At 51.4% G+C, this 20,152-nt stretch overlaps 1 protein-coding gene across 7 annotated transcripts; it reads left to right on the top strand.

The window, feature by feature from the left end:
- Positions 1 to 19,809, top strand: CTSB (cathepsin B). Of its 7 annotated transcripts, none has more exons than XM_070611436.1 (12): positions 64 to 196; positions 5,474 to 5,626; positions 6,381 to 6,528; positions 12,426 to 12,576; positions 12,860 to 12,945; positions 13,716 to 13,830; positions 14,685 to 14,803; positions 15,639 to 15,724; positions 16,035 to 16,181; positions 16,732 to 16,848; positions 18,221 to 18,349; positions 18,836 to 19,809. In XM_070611436.1, the coding sequence occupies exons 4-12, from the start codon at positions 12,451 to 12,453 to the stop codon at positions 18,931 to 18,933; spliced, it is 1,023 nt and encodes a 340-aa protein (XP_070467537.1). In that variant the 5' UTR covers positions 64 to 196; positions 5,474 to 5,626; positions 6,381 to 6,528; positions 12,426 to 12,450; the 3' UTR covers positions 18,934 to 19,809. The 7 variants fall into 7 exon arrangements, with proteins under 7 accessions (XP_070467532.1, XP_070467537.1, XP_070467533.1 ...); XM_070611437.1 differs by lacking the exon at positions 64 to 196 and adding an exon at positions 4,992 to 5,052; XM_070611432.1 differs by lacking the exon at positions 6,381 to 6,528.
- The last annotated feature ends 343 nt before the right edge of the window (positions 19,810 to 20,152 follow it).

Here is a 20,152-nt window from a genome sequence, read left to right as displayed (position 1 = left end):
GAGAACAGGGAGCCGGGGGCGGGGCGGCGGCTCGCGGCGCCCACGTGACTTGTCGGCTGCCGCGACGCGGGGCGGGGCGGCGCGGGGCGGTACATAGGCGGGGGCGGCCGGGAGGCCACTGCAGCTGCTCAGACCCGGCCGGCTCCGTGGGGCGCGCTCGCAGGCGGCAGGCCCAGGCTCTCGGCGGCGCGGCGCGGTGAGTGCGGGCGGACAGGCGGGTGCGGGCGCGGGTGCGGGTGCGGGCGCGGGCGCGGCGCAAGTGACCTTGGCTGGGCATGGGGAGGTTGGGGCCTCTCTGCGCCGCGCTCCGGGCCCAGGCGCGGTCTCGCCGCGTCCGCAAGGCCGGCGGGAAGGAGGGACCCTCGGGCTGTCGCAGCTGGGCGTGCATCTTTTAGCCGCCTGCTAAAAGTCCCAGTGGTGAGACAAGCAAAAAACAACCCTTCCGCGGGCAGCCGGGCCCCCTGCCCCCACCCCGGCCGGGGAGCTCGCGCGCGCCGGCCCCTACCCTTGGGCTGCGTTCGTGCCCCGGGCAGGGTCAGCCGACCCCGGAGGCGGCCAGGGCGGAGTTGCGGGGTTTTCTGGGGAGATGGAGGGAGGAGCCTGCGAGGAAGAGCTTGGCCCGCGTCCCACTGCCTTTTCGGCTAGAACCTAGCTCCTCAGCCCCTTGTGAGCCTCTGGACCACAGTTCCTCGGCAAAAATTGCTAAGATAATAGTATCTACCTGCATCTATTTTAAGTGTTTTCTTCTTCCAAAGGGTTTGCCTGGGCAACTTTCTGCGCACAATCACACACAATTCCAGGGACCCCGGAAGACAGGAGACTGGAACTGGGTGGAGTACGGTGGAACCCACACGAAGGGTTAAAGCCACGGTTGGGATGAGAATCTGTCTAAGCAGAGAGGAGGCTAGGGGACTGTATAGGGCGTGGGGGAGAGTACTCCACCTGAGAGTGCGGGGAGAGGAAGAGCATGCCACGCCCTAGTCCTTGACTGCTGTGGAAGGGAGACAGTGCCTCAGGCCCGGGGTGGTATGGGAGAGGGGAGAGCAGGGTAGAGTCTCTGGGGCATCACCTCTTCCCTCAGTTAATGACCCTGGTGGCCTGGCAGAGGGAGCATCTAGGGAGCAGGGGTGGCAGTGGGACTGAATTGGAGGGCTCAGCAGACAGTCCAGATAAATGTGAATCATGTTTGCCTTCTTAGTGGGTCTAGGTCAGCCCCTTCTCCGGGCGCTGAGGAAGCCAACAGGCTGGTGCAGGGAGAAGGGCAGCAACCAGGCTTCACATCCCTCTACCTGATGCTATAGAGACCCTCACACCCCGTGGGAGTGGAGGTGCTTGGTTTCAAAGGGAGACCTAACACCGTTTGTTACCTTGGAAAGACTGGTCCTCAAGTGCTGCTTCAAACAGAGGTGAATGCAGCTGAGATGCATTCATCTAATTGAATTTGAAGATGCAGAATGATAAGGGGAAGAGGCTTAGAAGGGCGTCTGGTTTGGTAAAGCTACTTTCCTTTTCTTCCGTCACCTCCTTAATGGAGAACTGTTTCCTGTTGGCACTGGTGATGGTGACCTAGTGCCCTAGAGTAAAGAAAGGGGCTGGGCTGCCCCCGCCCTGTGTCACTTTCCCAGAGAGAATTGAAGGCACCTTGGAGAAAGGGTCTGCTCAAACCTTCTGGGGCGTTTGTCCCAGAGCTGGGGTACTGCTGAGTGGAAAAGTGCAGATCCCTTATCTGGGGGCTTCCCAGCCCCCAGAGGGAGGCAACACAGGCCAGATGCAGCCCTGGCTCCAGTAACTTCCCTGATGTTGGGTCCGGATAGCCCTGTTTCGGAAGTGGTCAGGTGGTGAGGGTGGAAGCCCTTTGGCTCCAGGATGTACCCGCCCACGTGCTGCTGATTCAGCCTTTCGTGGAGACTGGTTCTGTCTCAGACTGCTGGACCTGAGAGTTGGAGTAGGAAGTTGCACACATTTTAGGGGTAAGAGAAATTTTGTGTTAGTGTTGGTAGTTGAATGGAGACGCGAAAGGACAGCCCTTCCAGGGGAGCCTTGGAATGACTGGGTGACTTTTCTTAGGTGTGGTAGTCAGCTGTGGTTGTGTAGAATGTCCCTGTCCTTCGGAGAGAAGGACTGAAATATTTCGGGGTGAGGACTCACAACATCTGCCACCAATTTTTTTTTTTTAAGATTTTATTGTTTCCTTTTTCTCCCCAAAGCCCCCCGGTCCATAGTTGTATATTCTTCGTTGTGGGTTCTTCTAGTTGTGGCATGTGGGACGCTGCCTCAGCGTGGTTTGATGAGCAGTGCCATGTCTGCACCCAGGATTCGAACCAGCGAAACACTGGGCCGCCTGCAGCGGAGCGCGCCAACTTAACCACTCGGCCACGGGGCCAGCCCCTCTGCTAGCAATTTTTGATAGATGGGCTTGAGGAAAGTATTAGGAATATGAGGTCGAACTATATGAAATGGGAATTTGTGTGGGTCAAGAAGGTGTGCACTCTGGGCACTTCCATATCGTTCAGTCTCACATGTAGTGTGATGGTGGGGGTTGACAGTAAGTTGAATCAGCTGAGGTACATACAGGTCTGTATCGCACACATGGGATACTGGGAAGCAGTCAGCAGTCTACGCCTGGTCCCATAGCATCATCTCTCTTGGTTTACGCTCTTGGCGCACACTCCAGGAGCCCCCTAAGAGAGGGAGCATGGGAGAGAAATCCCGAGTTCTTCCGTGGTTAATGATGTGCATATTCCACCCTAGGTTGGATAGGGAGAGGGGATCTAGGGATCAAATGCCATTCCATATTTAGACTTTAATTAGTTCTGTTTTTAACCTCAAGCCTCCTCCCCACCGCTATCCAGAGCGCCTGGGGGCCTCTAGGTCTCGGGCGTGTGTGGGGTTTTTAGGGTGAGTGCGTTCCCTCTTGGTCACAGTTCCCCTTTGCAGGCAGCAGGTTTCAGCTTCTTTGCTCTGCAAGTCCATTACCGCTACTGTGCCTGCTCCGCTCTTCCTGAGGGACCTCGTAGCTCCTATCTGCTCTTCTCTTCTCTTGTTTTTTTTTTTTTTTTTTTTTGGTACTTTTAATACTTTGTATCAATCCATGAACAATATTATTTAAATCCATGTAACTTTGTACTGCATGTATCCTTTTCCACACCTATTTATGAGAGCTATTTATATTGATACGTATAGATCAAGTTCATTCATCTTAAATGAACAGTGTATTTATCTACTGAGGGAAAATTAGGTTGTTTTTGCTTTTTCACTGTTGCTCACAGAGCTACACCTCGTATCTCTCAGACGCTTGCAAGAGTTTCTCTGGGGCAAAAGCAGGAGAAATAGAGTTAATTGCAGGGTGGAAAGGTGTGTGCACCTTCCAATTGCTGGGTACTGACAGTGCTGTCCAGTGAGGTTTACTCCTCACTGCGTATACTCCCAGCAGTGTTAAGTGTTCCTGTTCCTAATTTTTACCAACACTAGATATTACCAGACTTCAATTTTTGCCAATCTGATTGGCTTGAAATGGTGTCCCTGTTTTAATTTTCATGACTAGGAGTTAAAATGTAATTCTTTGCCCTAGGAAATTGTTGATTAGTGAAGCTTTTCTGTTTTTGTTGTTGATCAGTGGTAGTGTTTGTAGTTTTAATGTGTTTATGAACAGCTAGAACTTAATAAGGTTTCTTTAGATCCTAACCTAGGTATCTGGACTTCTATATTAGATAACGTTTTCTAATTTTTAACTCTCAGAATGTGTGTGAGTTTTGGGTACTGGCAGTCTGACTCTCCTACTTTACAGATGGAAAAACTGAGGCACCTGCAAGTCTGTGACATGATGGGGGTCACTCAGATAATTGTGGTGGAATCTCTCCTAGAATTTGGCCTCTTGACCATTCTCCATCCCTGGTCAGCTAGACCATTCAGGGGTTACTCTTCACCTATGAAACAGAAGCATTATACAAGACCAAAGGTCCTCTGCCAGCATCACTGTTTGATGAATGCTGGGTGCTGGGAAGGATGCATGCCTGCAGTCTTATTTATTTTTTTTGAGGAAGATTAGCCCTGAGCTAACTACTGCCAGTCCTCGTCTTTTTGCTGGGGAAGACTTGCCCTGAGCTAACATCCATGCCCATCTTCCTCTACTTTACACGTGGGATGTCTACCACAGCATGGCTTTTTGCCAAGCGGTGCCATGTCCGCACCCAGGATCCAAGCTGGCGAACCCCGGGCCACCGGGAAGCAGAACGTGCGAACCTAACCGCTGCGCCACCCAGCCGGCCCCCAGGCCTGCAGTCTTGATTGTGTTATCTGTCTTTACCAGGCCAATAACTCATTTAGTTTGGTCATCAAGATAACCTAGAGTTACTAGCAAGGATAGGGGAGGGGGATGGGCCAGATACCACCAAGATAGTAAACTGATTCATTATAGACCACTGTGAGAACATCTAGATATTCTGCCAAGAGACCCAGCAGGGGCTGGGCTTCTCCATGACCCTCTGATCTGGCTTTGGGGCAGGATGTATGCACACGCCTGCGTGCATGCACGCACACACAAGTCACATGGTCTCCAGGCTTGCGCAAGACCTAGGAAGGTGGTGCCGACCAAGGGCTTCAGCCCTTCAGGGTTGTGGGATTGTCAGACATTAGCTGGGAGCCATCTGCTGCCTGTTCTTGATCCACTTAACCTTACAGGAGTTGGGGTGTGCTTTGTTCTTATGGGCAAGATAGCAGAAGGCAGAATAAACCATCATTTGAGGGCTTGTTGCTAAAAATAGGGGGATCATAGTTTTTCATCCACCCTGGGATATTTTGAGAATAAAAACAATTAGCCTGGGAGAGCGAGAGTTAACTGACCTGTGCCTGGGGAGAGGTATACTCACCCCACTAGTGAATGAGAGACGGTTTCCTGGTGGCAGTTCAGCGTAAGGGCTGCCTGCTCTGAGCCAGGCTGCGGGGAAGGCACTTTCAAAAAAAACATCTCTTTCCATCTCCCAACAGCCTTGTGAGGTATCTCTTCCTGGGGGGTCCAGGAGAGGAAACCAGGACCAAGCCAGAGCCAGAGAGGTGAGGTTTTTCCGTTGCTTGCTTTTGTGGCCGCCAGTGTCTCAGCTGCCGCAGCCGGCAGGGAGATGTAATCTAGCCTAGGATCGAACTGGGGAGCTGCTGTGTGCCTGCAGGCTGGAGAGGCATGGAACACTAATCTCGTGTACGTCTCTAAGGATTTCTAAAAGCCTTTATAAAGTCCTCCCAGGGTCCTTCAGAATCTGGGCAGTGTGCCCATTTTAGAAACCAAGATATGGGGATGTAGTGTCCCCTTCACGTCTCAGTCAGTCTCAGAAGTGATGAGCCAAGCTGGTGAGCACAAGCTTCTGGAACTTTTGCCCAGATTGTCTTGTTTCTCAAGAATACAAAATATTTCGACAGTTGAGGACCTTTCTGGGGTCCATTGTTTAAGCCTAAGATAGTAATTTTCTTCTCTTTGCAGGTTGTGGGCTGCTATGGCTGATCTAAGGCAATGTTCCATTTGTGGCCGCTGTAGCTACAAGGTTTCCAGACACTGTGGGAGAGTAGCTTGAGTAGGCTGGCCCTGCTGAACCTGGTGGGAATTAGTCACTTATTTTGGAGAGATGATTGGCAGGTGGGTAGCAGGGGAAGTACTTCTGAGTGGCCTAAAGGGTTTAGCTGGGTGAGGCAGGCGTGGGGCCTTCTCACTGCTTCTCCTGGTTCCCTTGGAGCCTGCTGGTGGCCAGCTATGGTGGACATCTTCTCTGGGTCACGGCAGGTGCTTGGGAACATTCAGCTGTAGGGAGCCCAGCTCTGGGGGACAGAGCCACCTGGTGCCTGTTGATCCTCATGGCTTTATGGAGACAGGTGATCACTAGGAGCCATTTTTTGTTTTTTTAATTTGAAGATCATAAGCCAAGAAGCAGTTAAACACGTTTCCATTGTGAGCAAAGACATGAAACACGAAAGACCACATCAAGGCTGTAATTCAGACTCAGAAAGGAGGGGTCTCAGGTGTGCTTCAGGTGGATCGGAGCATGTTCGAGATCAGGGCGCTGACGTCGGTCACCACAGCGCTGCTCCAGCATTGAGGTGTAACCGGGCAGACTCAAGCCCAGGGGGGTGAAGGTGTGCCCAGTGTTGTCATGTGGCTGTACTGAAGTGGTCGGCCCTTTGGGAACAACTGCCGTCAGTGACAGCAAGAGACTAGACCAGTCTCTGTGGAAGAGAAAGAAACTTAGAAAGTTCTCTAGCAAGGTCCCACTAAATTTTCACAACCCTCTCTTTCCGCCTTCCCCCCAACCTGTCACCCTCTGCTGATATATAAGGCACAACCTTAATTTGTGGCGATTGGCAAAGTGTGACCACTCAGTTTTTTGATTCTTTAGAGCCAACTGTGAAAGAGGTCAGCAGTGTATGAACAGAAGCTGTGGGCAAGGAAAAGTGAGGTACTGGATGAAAGCCTGTTGGTGGATATTCATTCATCTTTTTCTGTATTGGCCAGAAGATTGCAGCTGGCTTATTTGGAAATTTCAGGTATATATGTCTTTTCTCCTTAGAGCCAGTACAGATTTAGAATTCAGTCTACCTGAGGGCTCTGTAACCTCGTAAGAAAGCTTTTTTAAAAATCAAGGTTGGTGGCAGCCAAAACTGATTTCATGTCCTTAGGGATGTCAGGACTTGAAGCCTCCTGCGACTTGGCATCAGCTCCTCTCCTTCTGTGTTCATTCCACCTCCTTCCAGAGTCCCAAGGTCCACGTTAGTCCCAGGAATGGCTTCAAAGTAGTCTGGGGAATGGTTCTGCTGTGAGGGGAGGTGGAAGGATCGCCTGGCAACAGGTCCTTTTTTGCACACGACAATATTCTGCAGAACTTCAGTGGAACGTGCTTTCATATAAACCGTTAAGTGCTATAGGGGTTTGGAGAGGAAAGAAATGAGAGAGCCCATTAATTTTTAGCCAGACGTTAACTTAGAAAAGAGGCAGGGGGTGTGGTGGAGCCCCCGGTCTGTGAGGAAGTCCAGCTGACCTAGCGCTGGGTGTAGCATCTGCCTGTGGCTGTTCCCCCCAGCCCTGCCCCGGGCCCACACCCTGAAAGGGAGGGAGTCTGGTGACTTGCAAGTTTCTTATCCTGTTTGGGCCCCTCTTCCCTCATGAAATAAGGACTTTCTGTTCATTCTCTCCTATAGTTAAAGAAAAAAACCCATAGAATTGAGTAATAAAAGGGAAGTGTGTGCCCAAAAGACAGGAAGGGAGAGCTGGTTCTGTTTCGTGGTAAGACCCCATGACCGGCTTGTTAACAGCACAGCTTGTTTTAACCACATGTGTGTGGTTTGTCCAGTGTTCCTGATTTGTGTGGCTGTGGAAAGAAAGATGGCTGGTGCTCACTAGAATGAAATGGCCACAGCTCTCGGGTGTCTGTGTCTGTACCTCCAGGAAGAGAAATTTGAGTTAATATTCTTTGGGCTCTCAGCGGTCTCAGAACCCTCAAAATGGAAGCCCATTTGGAGGTTAATTGAGGTTAAAACTTTAATTTTAGGGGGTCAGCCCGGTGGCATAGAGGTTAAGTTTGCGTGCTCTGCTTTGGCGGCCCGGGGGTTCACAGGTTCAGATCCCAGGCACAGACCAGACCCAGCACTGCTCATCAAGCCATGCTCTGGCAGCATCCCACATAAAATAGAAGAAGATGGGCACAGATGTTAGCTCAGCAACAATCTTCCTCAAGCAAAAAGAGGAAGATTGGTAACAGATGTTATGTAGCTCAGGGCCAGTCTTCCTCACAATAAAACAAACCAAATGAAAAAAACCCTTCAATTTTAATTCATACTCTTCTTTGTGATGTTGAGGTACTGGGGACAGGTTTGGAGCCGACTGGAGTTCTCTTGCACAGGCTAGAAGTGGGGGAAAGAAGAGAAGAGAGGGAAGGAAGGACGAAGGGTGGAGAGGCGGACCTGGAACTCAGGAGCCCACGTGAGCAGCCTTCATTGCCTTGTTGCTGTGTGGCAGGCACTGTGACAGCGCTTCTGCCCAGCCTCAGCTCACTCTTGACTTCCACCTCGAGAAACTAATGGTTATTAGCTCCATTTTACAGGTGGGGAAACTGAGGCTCAGTGAAGGCTCATGCTCAAGGGCGCACAGTTAGTAAGTGGAAGAGCTGAGATCGGAATCTAGGTCTCCTGACTCCGAGCCCTGTGCTAATCCTTACTGCCCACTGCAGTGGCTGGTGACCACTTGAACCCCAACTCAGACGCTCTCCCATAGTGCCACAGCGCTGTGCCAGGGGTGCTGGGGCTGGAAGGAAGGGCTTCCCAGGTGCTCAGTCTGGATGGGGTTGGGAGTCGGTGGTTCCTGCTGAGCTACGAGCTCCCGGGTCTGCAGGTCGCCAGGGCCCTGGTTCTCCACTGAGGTAGGGTCATGAGGGAGAATAACGTGGACAGGAAACATGGAGGACCTGTGGAACCAGAGGAAAAGAACAGTGTGTGCACCAAAGTCTCACATCTGGTGAAGTAGCGTGGGGGGCCTGGCAGGCCACAGGCACAGGCCCAGCGATGGCCGCGGCAGGTGTCAGGGCAGGAACTGGGAACCATCTGGGAGATGGGCGTGGCCTGTGTTTTCTTCCACCACAGAAACCAGAGAAATCGTGTTCAAAGATCCAGCTTGCTGTGGAAGTGCTCCCGTTCTCCACTAGCTTATGATTTAACATCCCAGCAAACAGATAGCTAAGCCCCAAGAGGGCCTCTGGGGGTCACTCCTGTTTGACATCCAGGGAGCATTCTGCCAGGACTGCCTCAGATTGCCTCAGGCTCTGGCCATGTGCTGGTCTCCCTGGACAGGTCCTGGTGAGAGCTGAGGATGGCACCCCTTCCAGGTGCCATTCTAATCGGCCCTCAGCCAGACCTCGACGTGCAGGGCGTGCGCACTCTCAGTGTTTCCACACTAGATTCTCCCATCTTGGAAAGATGTTGATGCCAAGGGTAGATCAGAGGGTGTCAATAGAAAGAAAGGAACCTGACCACTTTGCTTCTCTGCCCAGAGGCCTCAGAGAGCTGCCTTGCCCCTTCCACCATGAGGACACAGCGAGACATTTACCTAAGAGTTTGGAGACCATGTGGGCCCCTGATGTGTGTTGTGTGAGCAGCAGCCTCCCCATGAGTCACCAAAAATGGGAAGGTTAAGTGTTTTGAGCAGGAAGCCTCTTTGGTGGCTGGGGAGACAACTGGAGATGCACTGGGGGCTCATGAAAACAAGTGTTCTTTTCTCACTTTGGTGGCACTGGATCTTTCGTAGCACTAGCTGTTATTCTTCCTAAAAGAACAAAACCTCCAATATAATGTTCCTTTAAAAAAAAAAAAAAAAAAGAGGGGCTGGTCCGTGGCCGAGTGGTTAAGTTTGCACACTCCACTTTGGTGACCCAGGGTTCATCGGTTCGAATCCTGGGCGCGGACGCGGCACTGCTCCTCAGGCCATGCTGAGGCGGTGTCCCACATGCCACAACTACAAGGACCCACAAGTAAAAATGCACAACTATGTACCAGGGGCTTTGGGGAGAAAACGGAAAAATAAAATCTTTAAAAAAAAAAAAAAAGATGATATAGTGAAAAATGTCTCCCTGCCACAGTTTCTTGTTCCTTTTGTGTGTTTTTCCTGCTGCGTTGCATGTAGTGACAGGAATGTATGTGGACATTGCTCAAGGGGCCCAAGTGCTGACTGTGACTCACCTGTTCCTTGCTTTCTTTCACTTCCTGGCTGTCTTGGGCATTTTGACTTTATCGGTACAGTATGAGTCACTTCAGCTAGTTCATTTCTTACTGGCTGCTTGCGTTCTGTTATTTAACCATTTACCATTACGTAACAGTTACTGCTTTGTTTCTGGTCTTTTGCTAATAGAAAAAATATTCAGTAGACATCCATGTACCCATATCTTTGCATTTCGAGGCTAGTAGGATAAATCTGTAAATGTCGAATTGCTGAGTCAAAGGGCATGCGGATGGAAAAATGGATGGAGCCGGCCAGGTGGGCCTCTCCATGGTCGTCTTCCACTGGGTCTTCATCACCAATGCGGTGTCTGTTTCCCCACATCCTACAGCCACTGAAGTCTAACAGGCTGTCCAGGCTTTGCCGGTCTGACTGAAGATCAATGCCTCCTTCACTTTTTCTGCATCTCCCTATGGTTGAGCGTCTTTGTTGGCCTTCGTAATTCTTTTTCTGTAAATTCAGTATGACCTTCTGCCCTTTTTCTATGATGCTGTTCTATTCTGAATTTTCAGAGCCCTTTGCATATTAAGGAAATGAAACCTTAGGTATATGTAGGCACAATTTTTTTTTTCAGATTGTCACTTTCTATTTTGTTTTTCTAGAAGAGCGGCTTTATTTTCATGTAGTCAAACATTTTGCCTTTAAGGTTTTGTTTCATGTCAATCTTAGGCATTCCTCACTCCAATATTACGTTTTTAAAAGTGCATTTATTTTCTTCATACAACATCTGTGTTTTTATTCAAGATCTTTGTTTCCTGTAGCACTTTTTCTGTAGGAAATCAAGTGTAAAGCTTCAGCCTTACTCTGTTTTTCAAAATGCCTCCCCAGTTGTGCGAGCACCGTCTGCTCACATGCCGGTTCCTCGGTCGCGTCTACTCCGTACATTGGATTCCCACACGTAGGACGTGCTTCTGGGTGGTCTGTTGATCGGGCTATTCCTGGACCAGCTTTGCCCAGGGTTTTATAATACATCTACTACCCTGGAGGGCCAGGCCCGCGTCCGTGCTCTTCTCCAGAACTGTCTTGCTGTCCTCACACGTTTATTCTTTCAGATGAATTGTTGCTTAAGCAACAGTTAAGTTTATATTTCCATCAACTATAATTCGCCCTGTGGGAGGCAGCACCGTCATCTTCCTGTAACCCTCGCAACAACCTGTGACCTGTGAGGGGGTGAGTTGTTTCACATGGCCCGCTGTGTAAGCCCCTGAGGTCAGGGACGGCACATCCCCCAACACACGTGCGGTGCTGTAGCACCCAGGACCCGTGTCTTGTTTTCATCAGAGCAGCTCGCCTCAGAGGCCAAGCTGGAACTTTACAGTCTCCTGACTTGCAGTCCGAGATCTAAGGCCCACGGTTGTGATGTGATGGTTTTCGTCTCGGAGGCACCGTCTCTGAAAACAGAAGCAGAGCCCTTGGCTGACTGGAAAAACCAGAGGGAATCCCAGGGGACTTGTGCCACTGGCCAGACCAGCTCTGCTTCCCTGCCTCTCCCGAGACTGGCACACGCTGAGCTTGGGTTGGCTGGTGTTTTGCTTGTTTTGTACCCAAAATGTGGCCTGTGGGCTTTGTTTTCTCCTGGATTTTTCTCATCCCGTTGGTCCTCCGCTTGACGTAATCACACAGACTTTTTATGCTTTCAGAGCACTAAGGTGGGAAGAGTCTCAAACTTGGTTCCTCAAATCCATGGAAAGGCAGTTTGGCAGAAGTGGAGAGGGCACTGGACTCGTTTAGCCTGGAGATCTAGGGTTATTTGTTCGTTTGGGATGGGCTTGTTGATACTGCTTGTTGCCTGGGCCCTGGGGTTGACAGACGGCAGGTCAGCCCTGGCGCTGTCCTCACAGCCCACAAGATGGTGGAGGCCACAAACCATCCAATAAACAGTACTGTCTGAGAGTGTGAGCCCTGCCCTAGCTCTGAGCGACAGCCCTGGAGACCCAAGCAACACGTGTCACTGGCCCGAAGCGGCTTGGGGCCCTCCCTCACTGCAGGCCGCATAGCCCCTCTACTTTCTCTCTCCTGGCTCCCAGCCACCTGGAGGAGAAGCACACACCATCTGTCTTAGGCCGTTTGGGCTGCTACAGCAGATTACCACAGACTCGGAGGTTTCTAAACACGTCGATTTCTCATGGTTCTGAAGGCTGGAAGTCCAGGGCATCAGCATGGTCAGCCGAGGGCCCTCGTCCAGCTCACAGACTTCTCACTGTGTCCTCACATGGTGGATGAGAGGAGGGATCTTTCTGGGCCTCTTTTATAAGGGCCCTAATTCCGCATATGTGGGCTCCACTCTCATGACCTAGTCACTCCCCAGATGCCCCACTCCCTATACGTCACATGGGAGGTCAGGATTTCAACGTGAGTTTTGGGGGGGTGGGGGCATAAACATAGTCTGTAGCGCAGTCCTGGGTGCTACGGGCACAGGTTGGGGCTTTGAGATGAGGCCTGGGAGCCCATAGGCACCACAGATACTTGAGGGCTCTCTGCTGCCACGCCCAGGCTTCACAGAAGAGGGACCTGAGGAACAGAAGGGGCAAATGGCAGAGCCAGGATGAGAACCTGGGTCTTTCGACCCCTGGGTTGTTCCTGGCCCCAGAACCGTGCTGCCTGAGATAGCGCTCTTGTGTGTGTTAGACACTTGAACTGAGTGAAGGAGGAGCATGCTGATGTCTTGTGTTCTTTCTAGGTGAATCTAGGATCCAGCTTCCAAAATGTGGCAGCTCTTGGCCACCCTCAGCTGTCTGGTGGTGCTGACCAATGCCCGGAGCAGGCCGTATTTCCAGCCGCTGTCAGATGAGCTGGTCAATTATGTTAACAAACGTAACACTACGTGGAAGGTGAGCTGTGGGGGCTGCTTCCTGCATGTGTCCCCTCCGAGAATTGAGCTCTGCACTCTGGTTCCCGAGGGAGGTGGCTGCAGCTGTTTGCATGTCTGAATTTTGGGGAACGCAAACATCCGGTCTAGGGCAGTGCCCCAGCCCCCTTGCTCTGCTGAGTTGGATGGGACCCCTCATCTTGTCAGGCCTTGCACCTGGGCAGTGTGCACACTCACATGCGCCCCCTCCCTGGAAACAACCCCTCTTTTGGTGGGTGACTGCTGTGGGCGGGGCTCTCTTCCAGGCCGGACACAACTTCCACAATGTGGACCTGAGCTATGTGAAGAGGCTGTGTGGCACCTTCCTGGGTGGGCCCAAGCTGCCCCAGAGGTGAGTGCGTGCTCCCCGGGGAGGATGCGCTGATGTACCTGAATGGCTGCCATGTGAGCGGCAGTGTTTGGGAGAGTGGGAAGGACGGAAGAGAGAGGCCTCCCTGGTGTCCGTAGGTCTCACTTCCCCTAGAGCTACAGGGACTCTACTCGAGGTCCAGGGCTCAGCCCCAAATGCCAGAAGTTCCCTGTTGTGCTTCTCCGGGTGTCTCCAAGCCCCTGTGGGGAAGGCCCTGGGGCTGGGTCTCCACAGTATGGATGGGCCCGATTTTGAATAATTTAAGGAAAAGCTAAAGAATAGCCATATGATCTGCCATTACTGTTTTATTTTTCTAGAAAACTTGGCAGTGGACATTCTCATATGGCTATTACTCTTATAGGAAGCGTTAGAAAAATCTCACAATGAGGGTGAGATAGTTAAGTTATGGGACATCACACAATGGTTAAGACAGTAAAAATGGTGCAAGGAACCTGGGCAGATGTTTGTGATTGGGGGTGGGGTGGAGGAAGCAAGAAACACAATTATCTGGACCCTATGGTTAAGACTCTTGAAGAGTATCCATAAAATATTTCTAGAAAGAAGCATATGGAATGATAAGTTGTGTTGAGCAGTAGAATCAGGTTTTCTTTTATAAAATTTCAAGGGGACATCCCTGCACATGTCCTCATCCCTCACTCCCTTTCTAGGTCCCAAGTCAGCTGGCCTTTGCAAGGATTGGGGTGGGTTGAGTGGTCAGATGTGAGCTTGTAATAGAGACCTTCCTTATCCAGAGTTTGGTTTGCTGAGGACGTGGTTCTGCCTGAAAACTTTGATGCCCGGGAACAGTGGCCAAACTGCCCGACCATCAAGGAGATCAGAGACCAGGGTTCCTGTGGCTCCTGCTGGGTGAGCCCTGCTGGCGGGAGGGGCTGGAGCAAAGCGGGAGGAGGTGGGGTGGGAGTGACCGGGGAGAAGGTGTTGGACCAACTGTGACTAGGCAAGTCACATAAACTTCCTGACTCTCACTCTCCACGAATGTAAAAATCATAAAGATCCTAAAATCATGAGTTCTTGCAAGGATTGGGTGGAAGAATGGACGTGTGAAGCACCCTGCGCAGGGCACAGCCTGTGTGTGGGTTGTGAAGCTGTTTATTTCTGTTTGACACACTGTCCTGGTCCATCAGCCAATACCATGACTTTTGACCCCTGCTGTGCTTCTTGAAGCCTCCCATCCGTATCTGTACTCAGTGAACTGTCTTTTGTTTTTTTAACTGTGGTAAAATACACGTAATCTAAGTTTAACCATCTTAATCGTTTTTAAGTGCACTGCTATCACCACCGTCCATCCACAGAGCTCTTTATCCTCTTGCACAACTGAAACTCTCCCCATGAAACACTAACCCCCTGCTTCCTCCCCTCGCCCCTGACAGCCACCTTTCTACTTCCTGTCTCTGACTTTGACTAGTCTGGGGACCTCATATAAGTGAAATCAGACAGCATTTGTCCTTTGTGTGAGCTCTGTCTTTATATTGAAATCCAAAACCACGTGTTTCAGAAATGAACCAAGTGCCCAGGTAGAGGCTTAGGGGTGGGGACTGGTTTCTTGCTTCAGAGCTGAGCTTGAGCGCCAGGACCCTCGCCTGATATCCGGAGAAACTAGCCACCAAGAAGGTCTGAGGTGCCTGCTGTGATCCTCCAAGGTGGTCGCTGGAGGGGCCCGCAGTCCGGGAGTGGGGCTCACCTGGGTGATGTTCCTACAGGCATTTGGGGCTGTGGAAGCCATTTCTGACCGGATCTGCATCCGCACCAATGGGCATGTCAGTGTGGAAGTGTCCGCTGAGGACATGCTCACCTGCTGTGGTGACCAGTGTGGGGACGGGTGAGTCTGAGCTAGCACCTCCCACTGTGGGAGCCTGGTTCCTGGGAATGGCGCCAAGAGACTCTAGGCCGAGGCTGCCTCAGGTGGCCCATGACTGTGAGGGCTCCCTGGGAGTGGGAGTGGTACTCCTTGAGGGTGGAGGGTGGTCCTTTGCTGAGACAGCGTGGGAACCTGGGGAGTCTGTAAGCAGGCCCTAGTGTGGCTTCTGCTTTCTGGGAGGTACCTGAAACCAGGCTGGGCCCTCAGAGCTGGGTGTGGGTGGTGTGTTCTGGGCCACACAGATGGTCTCAGAATATGAGGTTAAATTTCTGGTCACAGGTCTGGTTTTTATCATCCTTCTTCCCTTTTTCGCTCAAGGAAATGTAATAGCCTCTGGGCCTGTTTCCTCATCTGTAATTAAGGATGATGGGTCCCCAAATTGGTCACACAGCACTAAACTCCTCCCTCAGGTGCCTGCCCTCCACCAGCTCTGGCCTTGGTTCTGCAACAGTGGTTCTCAGCTGGGGCTACAGGTCAGAAATACCTGGGAGTTAAAAAAAAAAAAAAAAAAAAAAAGGTGTGCGTGGGCCTCGTCCCACACCACTTAAATCAGAATCCCTGGCATGGGTGTTTTTTGTAAGTACCCCAGGGCGTTCTAACGTGCTGCCTGATTGAGAATCCCTGTTCTAGAAAAGGCACAGCCTAGTTTGGTGTAGGCATGACTATGAGAGTCCTTCTGTCTTCTGGAGAATCTTAGTGGCAAGGCTCGGAACCTGGGGCCTTGGGCACCAGGCAGCGGTGTGGGAGCAGCTAGAACTTGTCTCATAATGAATTTGACGAATGGCTCTTTTCTTAGCTGTAATGGGGGCTTTCCTGCTGAAGCTTGGAACTTCTGGACAAAACAGGGCCTGGTTTCCGGTGGCCTCTATGACTCCCATGTAGGTGAGTGTCTGCCCTAAGCCCCTCTCTGGCCAGATGGATTTTATAAGCAGTGAATAATGATGGTCTCATTTTCCATTATAAAGTGAAGGTCGAGGGTTGAGGGGAGGAGTGCTGGGCTGAAAAATAGGGTAGACAGACACGCCAGTCCTCTCTGTGGCAGAATTAGTAGCAGGCGCAAGAGCAGCGTCAATGCTGCAGACATCAGGGTAACTATGATCCCACTAGCTGTTGCCCCAGTTCTTCTCTCTGGCCTCAAAGGGCCTCTGTAGGGGCCGTCGGCTGACACCCTCCTTTCTACTTGACCCCCCAGGTTGCAGACCCTACTCCATTCCTCCTTGTGAGCACCATGTGAACGGCTCCCGGCCCCCATGCACGGGGGAGGGAGGGGACACTCCCAAGTGCAGCAAGATCTGCGAGCCCGGCTACAGCCCCTCCTACAAAGAAGACAAACACTACGGTAAGCTGGGGCCCGGGCCACCCAGCGCGCCGGCCGGACCTGCTGACTCCCTTCCCAGGCCAGAGGAAGGGAGAGGCCAGGGCAGTAAGACCTCAGAGTCAGGAAGACAGGATGGAGAAGGGAGGGTCATCGATGCCTCTCTTGCTGGAGGGAACAGCGCACACTGCATTTTCTGCATGTCTCCATCCTGAATTCAGCTTTAGGAATGGTGTCTTAGAGTCACAGACGCTCAGAGCTGGAAGGGACCAAACCCCTCATTTTACGTAGGAGTAATCAGACCCCAGAATCCTTTTGGGTACCACTCTGCCCTTCTTCCAGAGTCTCATGCTCACTGCCCCCTCTCACCACACAGCCCCCTTCTCCCACTTCTGAGCTTTCAGATCCAACTCAGTTATTCCTGCCTCTGGGAAATCTTCCCTGACTGCCCGGGCTGGGCAAGTCCCCTAAACGCACAGTCTTCACCTGGTGACTCCCCATAAATCAGTGAATAATTGGCTGATGGAGATGCGGGAGGCACAGCTCACCCCCGCTTGGCTGGTTCATTTGCCAGGATGCAGTTCTTACAGCGTCTCTAGCAGCGAGAAGGAGATCATGGCAGAGATCTTCAAAAACGGCCCAGTGGAGGCGGCCTTCACTGTGTATTCAGACTTCCTGCAGTACAAGTCTGGTGTGTATTGACTCCCTGATGGCAGCGCGGGGGAGGGCGTCCGGGTTCCAGGGGACCAACAGGACTTGATCAGGGGAGGAAAGCAGGGCCTTCAGGAGTAGGACTGTGTCAGGCGTCCCCTTGCCCGGCTCTCATTCCTTGCAGGCCACTCAGCAGCTGGCTCCTGGCACTCATAATTGCTGCTCTCGGCAGCTTCCCACCTGCTCTGCCCTCTTGCTCGCATTTGATCTTCTGCACATGCTATTGCAGATATCCTCCCCAGAGTTTTTCTATATGGCCAATTTCTACTTATCACATAAAGGCCAGCTCAAATATCTCCTTCGGAAAGCCTGTCTTCACCTCCATGGAACCACTGGCTCCCACCTCTGTCCGCCTCCCTTGCTTTATTGGTGTATTCGCATTGTGACTATAGGTTTGATGTGTCTGGGCCGAGTGACCCTTTTTATTGCCCTTTGTTTTGGCAAAGTCCCAGCAACATGCCTACCGCCGAGAGGATGAGTCAACAAGAAGCACCTTGCTGTGTGCAATGCTGTGGGGATTCAACCCAGGGAACTGGACGGTCCTGGCCCGAGAGCTGTCTTAGAAATCCCCTATTCCAGATGGGGAGTCGGTGGTGACCGCTTCTGTCTCATTTACCTTCTGCTGGATTGAAAACCCCAAAGCTCTCAACTCATAAAACAAGGGCTGGACACAGGGAGACGACTCTGGCAAGAAAAAAATGCCATAAAGCACACAGCTTTTAACATAGTCCCCACCCATATTAAAAAGGATGCATTTCCAGTTTGACAGTGATTCACCAATGAAGGGATAGCCGGGTGGCCCCTCTCTGAGCACCTCAGCTAATATCTTTCTCCACTGATCAGCGTTGGCTGTCACCAGCCCAGCCTCTCTCCTACTTCACCTCTCCAGGGTGTACCCCAGACAGAGCAGCAATTTAAAACTCCTTCAGCCACAAAGCCCTTTTGACAGATAAATCCTTATGTGGAGCCCCAATATGAAAAACAGATAATTAGTATTTTAACATTGTTAAATTAGAATTTATAACTTTAGTTTTAAAGGCAATCAAGAAGCACATTTTGTTGGACTCCATTTTAATATTCACTTAAATGTTTGAGTGTGTTGGACTTTCAAAAATATATTTAAATGATTTCTGAGTGCTGTGGGAACCCCTAGAGCCTTCTGATAGAACACCAGGGTTCGGATGGAACCCTGTTTGAAAACAACAGGGCTCACCCTTTTCTTGTGGCAGGCCTGCTGGGCCTCCTGGACCCCATTTGTCCTGGCTCTGGGGGTAGCCAGCTGAGTTAGAGGGATGCTGTGGGAGAAGGGGCGGCGGCCTGGTCTCCGTCTGAACAGGTTTTTCCTTTCTCAGGAGTGTACCAACACGTCGCTGGAGATATGATGGGCGGCCATGCTGTCCGCATCCTGGGCTGGGGAGTGGAGAATGGCACCCCCTACTGGCTGGTTGGCAACTCCTGGAACACTGACTGGGGTGACAATGGTGAGTGGCAGCTCCCTTCCTGCTCAGAATAGGGTGTTGTGAGCTAGGTCGCAGTGGTCATCTTGTCCTCTGCTCTGCCTGGCTGCACAGCTCCAAATCCTAGGCTTCTAGGGCTTAGCTGTGACTATCCGGGTGCCTTTGAGCTGGGGTTTCCTTTTGCCACAAGGGCAGTCTCTGATCCCAAGAGAAGGTAGCATGGGCCAGGACACAACTTCAAATTGCTGTGCCTGCCACAGTCCCCATCGCACCAGCTGCAGTGATGGTGACGTGGGCTCAAATGAAGTGGTGTCCAGAGGCCTCATGATATGGAGCTGGGCCGCTGGGCAAACAGTTTAAGCCGACAGAGCACCCTGGTGCTAGCTTGGTGACTGCTTTGGGGCTGGCTTGGTAACTTCTGCTCCTAGGTCTTCAGGGATGAGTCTGAATATGTTGGCAAGGGTCAAAACCCAAGGCACACTCTAAAGGCACCCTGCTTTTACTTTCCAGGCTTCTTTAAAATCCTCAGAGGCCAGGATCACTGTGGAATTGAATCGGAAATCGTGGCTGGAATCCCATGCACTGATCAGTACTGGAAGAGGATCTAATCTGCGGTGGGCCTGTCGGCCAGCCCAGGGCTGTTTTCCCCTAAATAGAGCCAGTTGGGCTATGGGCAGGGGGGCATGTCTTTTATTTTCAGATAAGATACAAGCACTTTTAGACAGGGCCTGAAGGACTGGATTGGGCCAAACCTTGTGTCTACCATCAGAGCTGTCTTCCAAGGAGATACGTCCAAGGCCTGGCTCCCTCCCAGCCCGCTCAGCAGACTGTTGTCACAGTGCACACACTCAGACCACATAAGCCCTGCGGCCAGCAGAGCAAGTCCTTCCCCTTAGACTAGTGCTGTGTGTAGGACCTGCTGCTCCAGCTCCGCTGCAGCCACCTCCTCGGCCTTCCCCATCTGTGCATCCCCAGGCAGCAAGACAGAGACATAAAGGGTTAGTAGGTTTTCCAAAGAGACAGAAAGTGAAATTCCTAACAAGAGAAATTCCCATGCATCGGTGGTAGGTCTAAACAAGCAGCTTTCCAGATTTGGAATCAGTTGAGAAGAGAAATAGTGGGGCGGGCAGCTCTTTGGAGAAAGCCACGTTCTCCTAGGGCCCCTGCATCTACTGAGCTTTGCCCTGTTGCTAACCATCTCTAGTCTTGTCCTTGGCATGATTCTTTTGTAATAGAAGTTTTATTTTTTGTGCACCTCAGCTGATCATGTGAAAGAGAGTCTGATCATTGGAAGAGCCGTGCTAGTTTCACAGATGGGCTCCTTAAATTAAAACTGGGTGGTTATGATTGGGCTGATCTGACCTCTGATACTACAGTGAAACTAGTGTGGGAGAAACCAGCTTTTACTGTTTAAAAATCACTGCTTTACTCTGTTAATTTACAAGGAAAGGAATGACTGTGCCAATAAAAGTGTTCTCCTTCAATGTGACGTCTGTGTTCTGGTGGGATCGCAAAGATCATTTGTCACTGTAGACTTGTAGCTGCTGTCTGTCCTTATCCCCCAGAAAGAAGCACGTTCTCGTGGATATGGGTGCCCTTGAAACTCTAACCACTAACCAGGATCTCTCGCCTCAATTGGGTGGAACAAGATAAATACCTAATTTTAACTTCCTCCTGCCCCAGCCATACTTTTGAACCATGGCTTCTGTCTCTTCATAGTCCCCTGTCATTCTCATCAACCCTTTTCTGAGTCCATCCTCCAGACTGCCCCAAGCCTTGATAAGCTCTGCCGCTGCTTAATTTAAGGAGCTAAGAACGTAGTCATAC

Source organism: Equus przewalskii, chromosome 2 (assembly GCF_037783145.1).
Source record: "Equus przewalskii isolate Varuska chromosome 2, EquPr2, whole genome shotgun sequence".
In the NCBI taxonomy this organism is placed as follows: domain Eukaryota; kingdom Metazoa; phylum Chordata; class Mammalia; order Perissodactyla; family Equidae; genus Equus; species Equus przewalskii.
The sequence above is the reverse complement of the archived record's forward strand: the minus strand, read 5'-3'. Positions and strand labels throughout refer to the sequence as shown.

What these genes read in the sequence shown, in the direction of transcription:
- CTSB (XM_070611431.1), top strand. Translation starts at nt 12,451, where the DNA reads ATGTGGCAGCTCTTGGCCACCCTCAGCTGTCTGGTGGTGCTGACCAAT. An exon ending in AACGTAACACTACGTGGAAG is followed by an intron (nt 12,577 to 12,859) that starts GTGAGCTGTGGG and finishes GCTCTCTTCCAG; the next exon opens with GCCGGACACAACTTCCACAA. An exon ending in GTTCCTGTGGCTCCTGCTGG is followed by an intron (nt 13,831 to 14,684) that starts GTGAGCCCTGCT and finishes ATGTTCCTACAG; the next exon opens with GCATTTGGGGCTGTGGAAGC.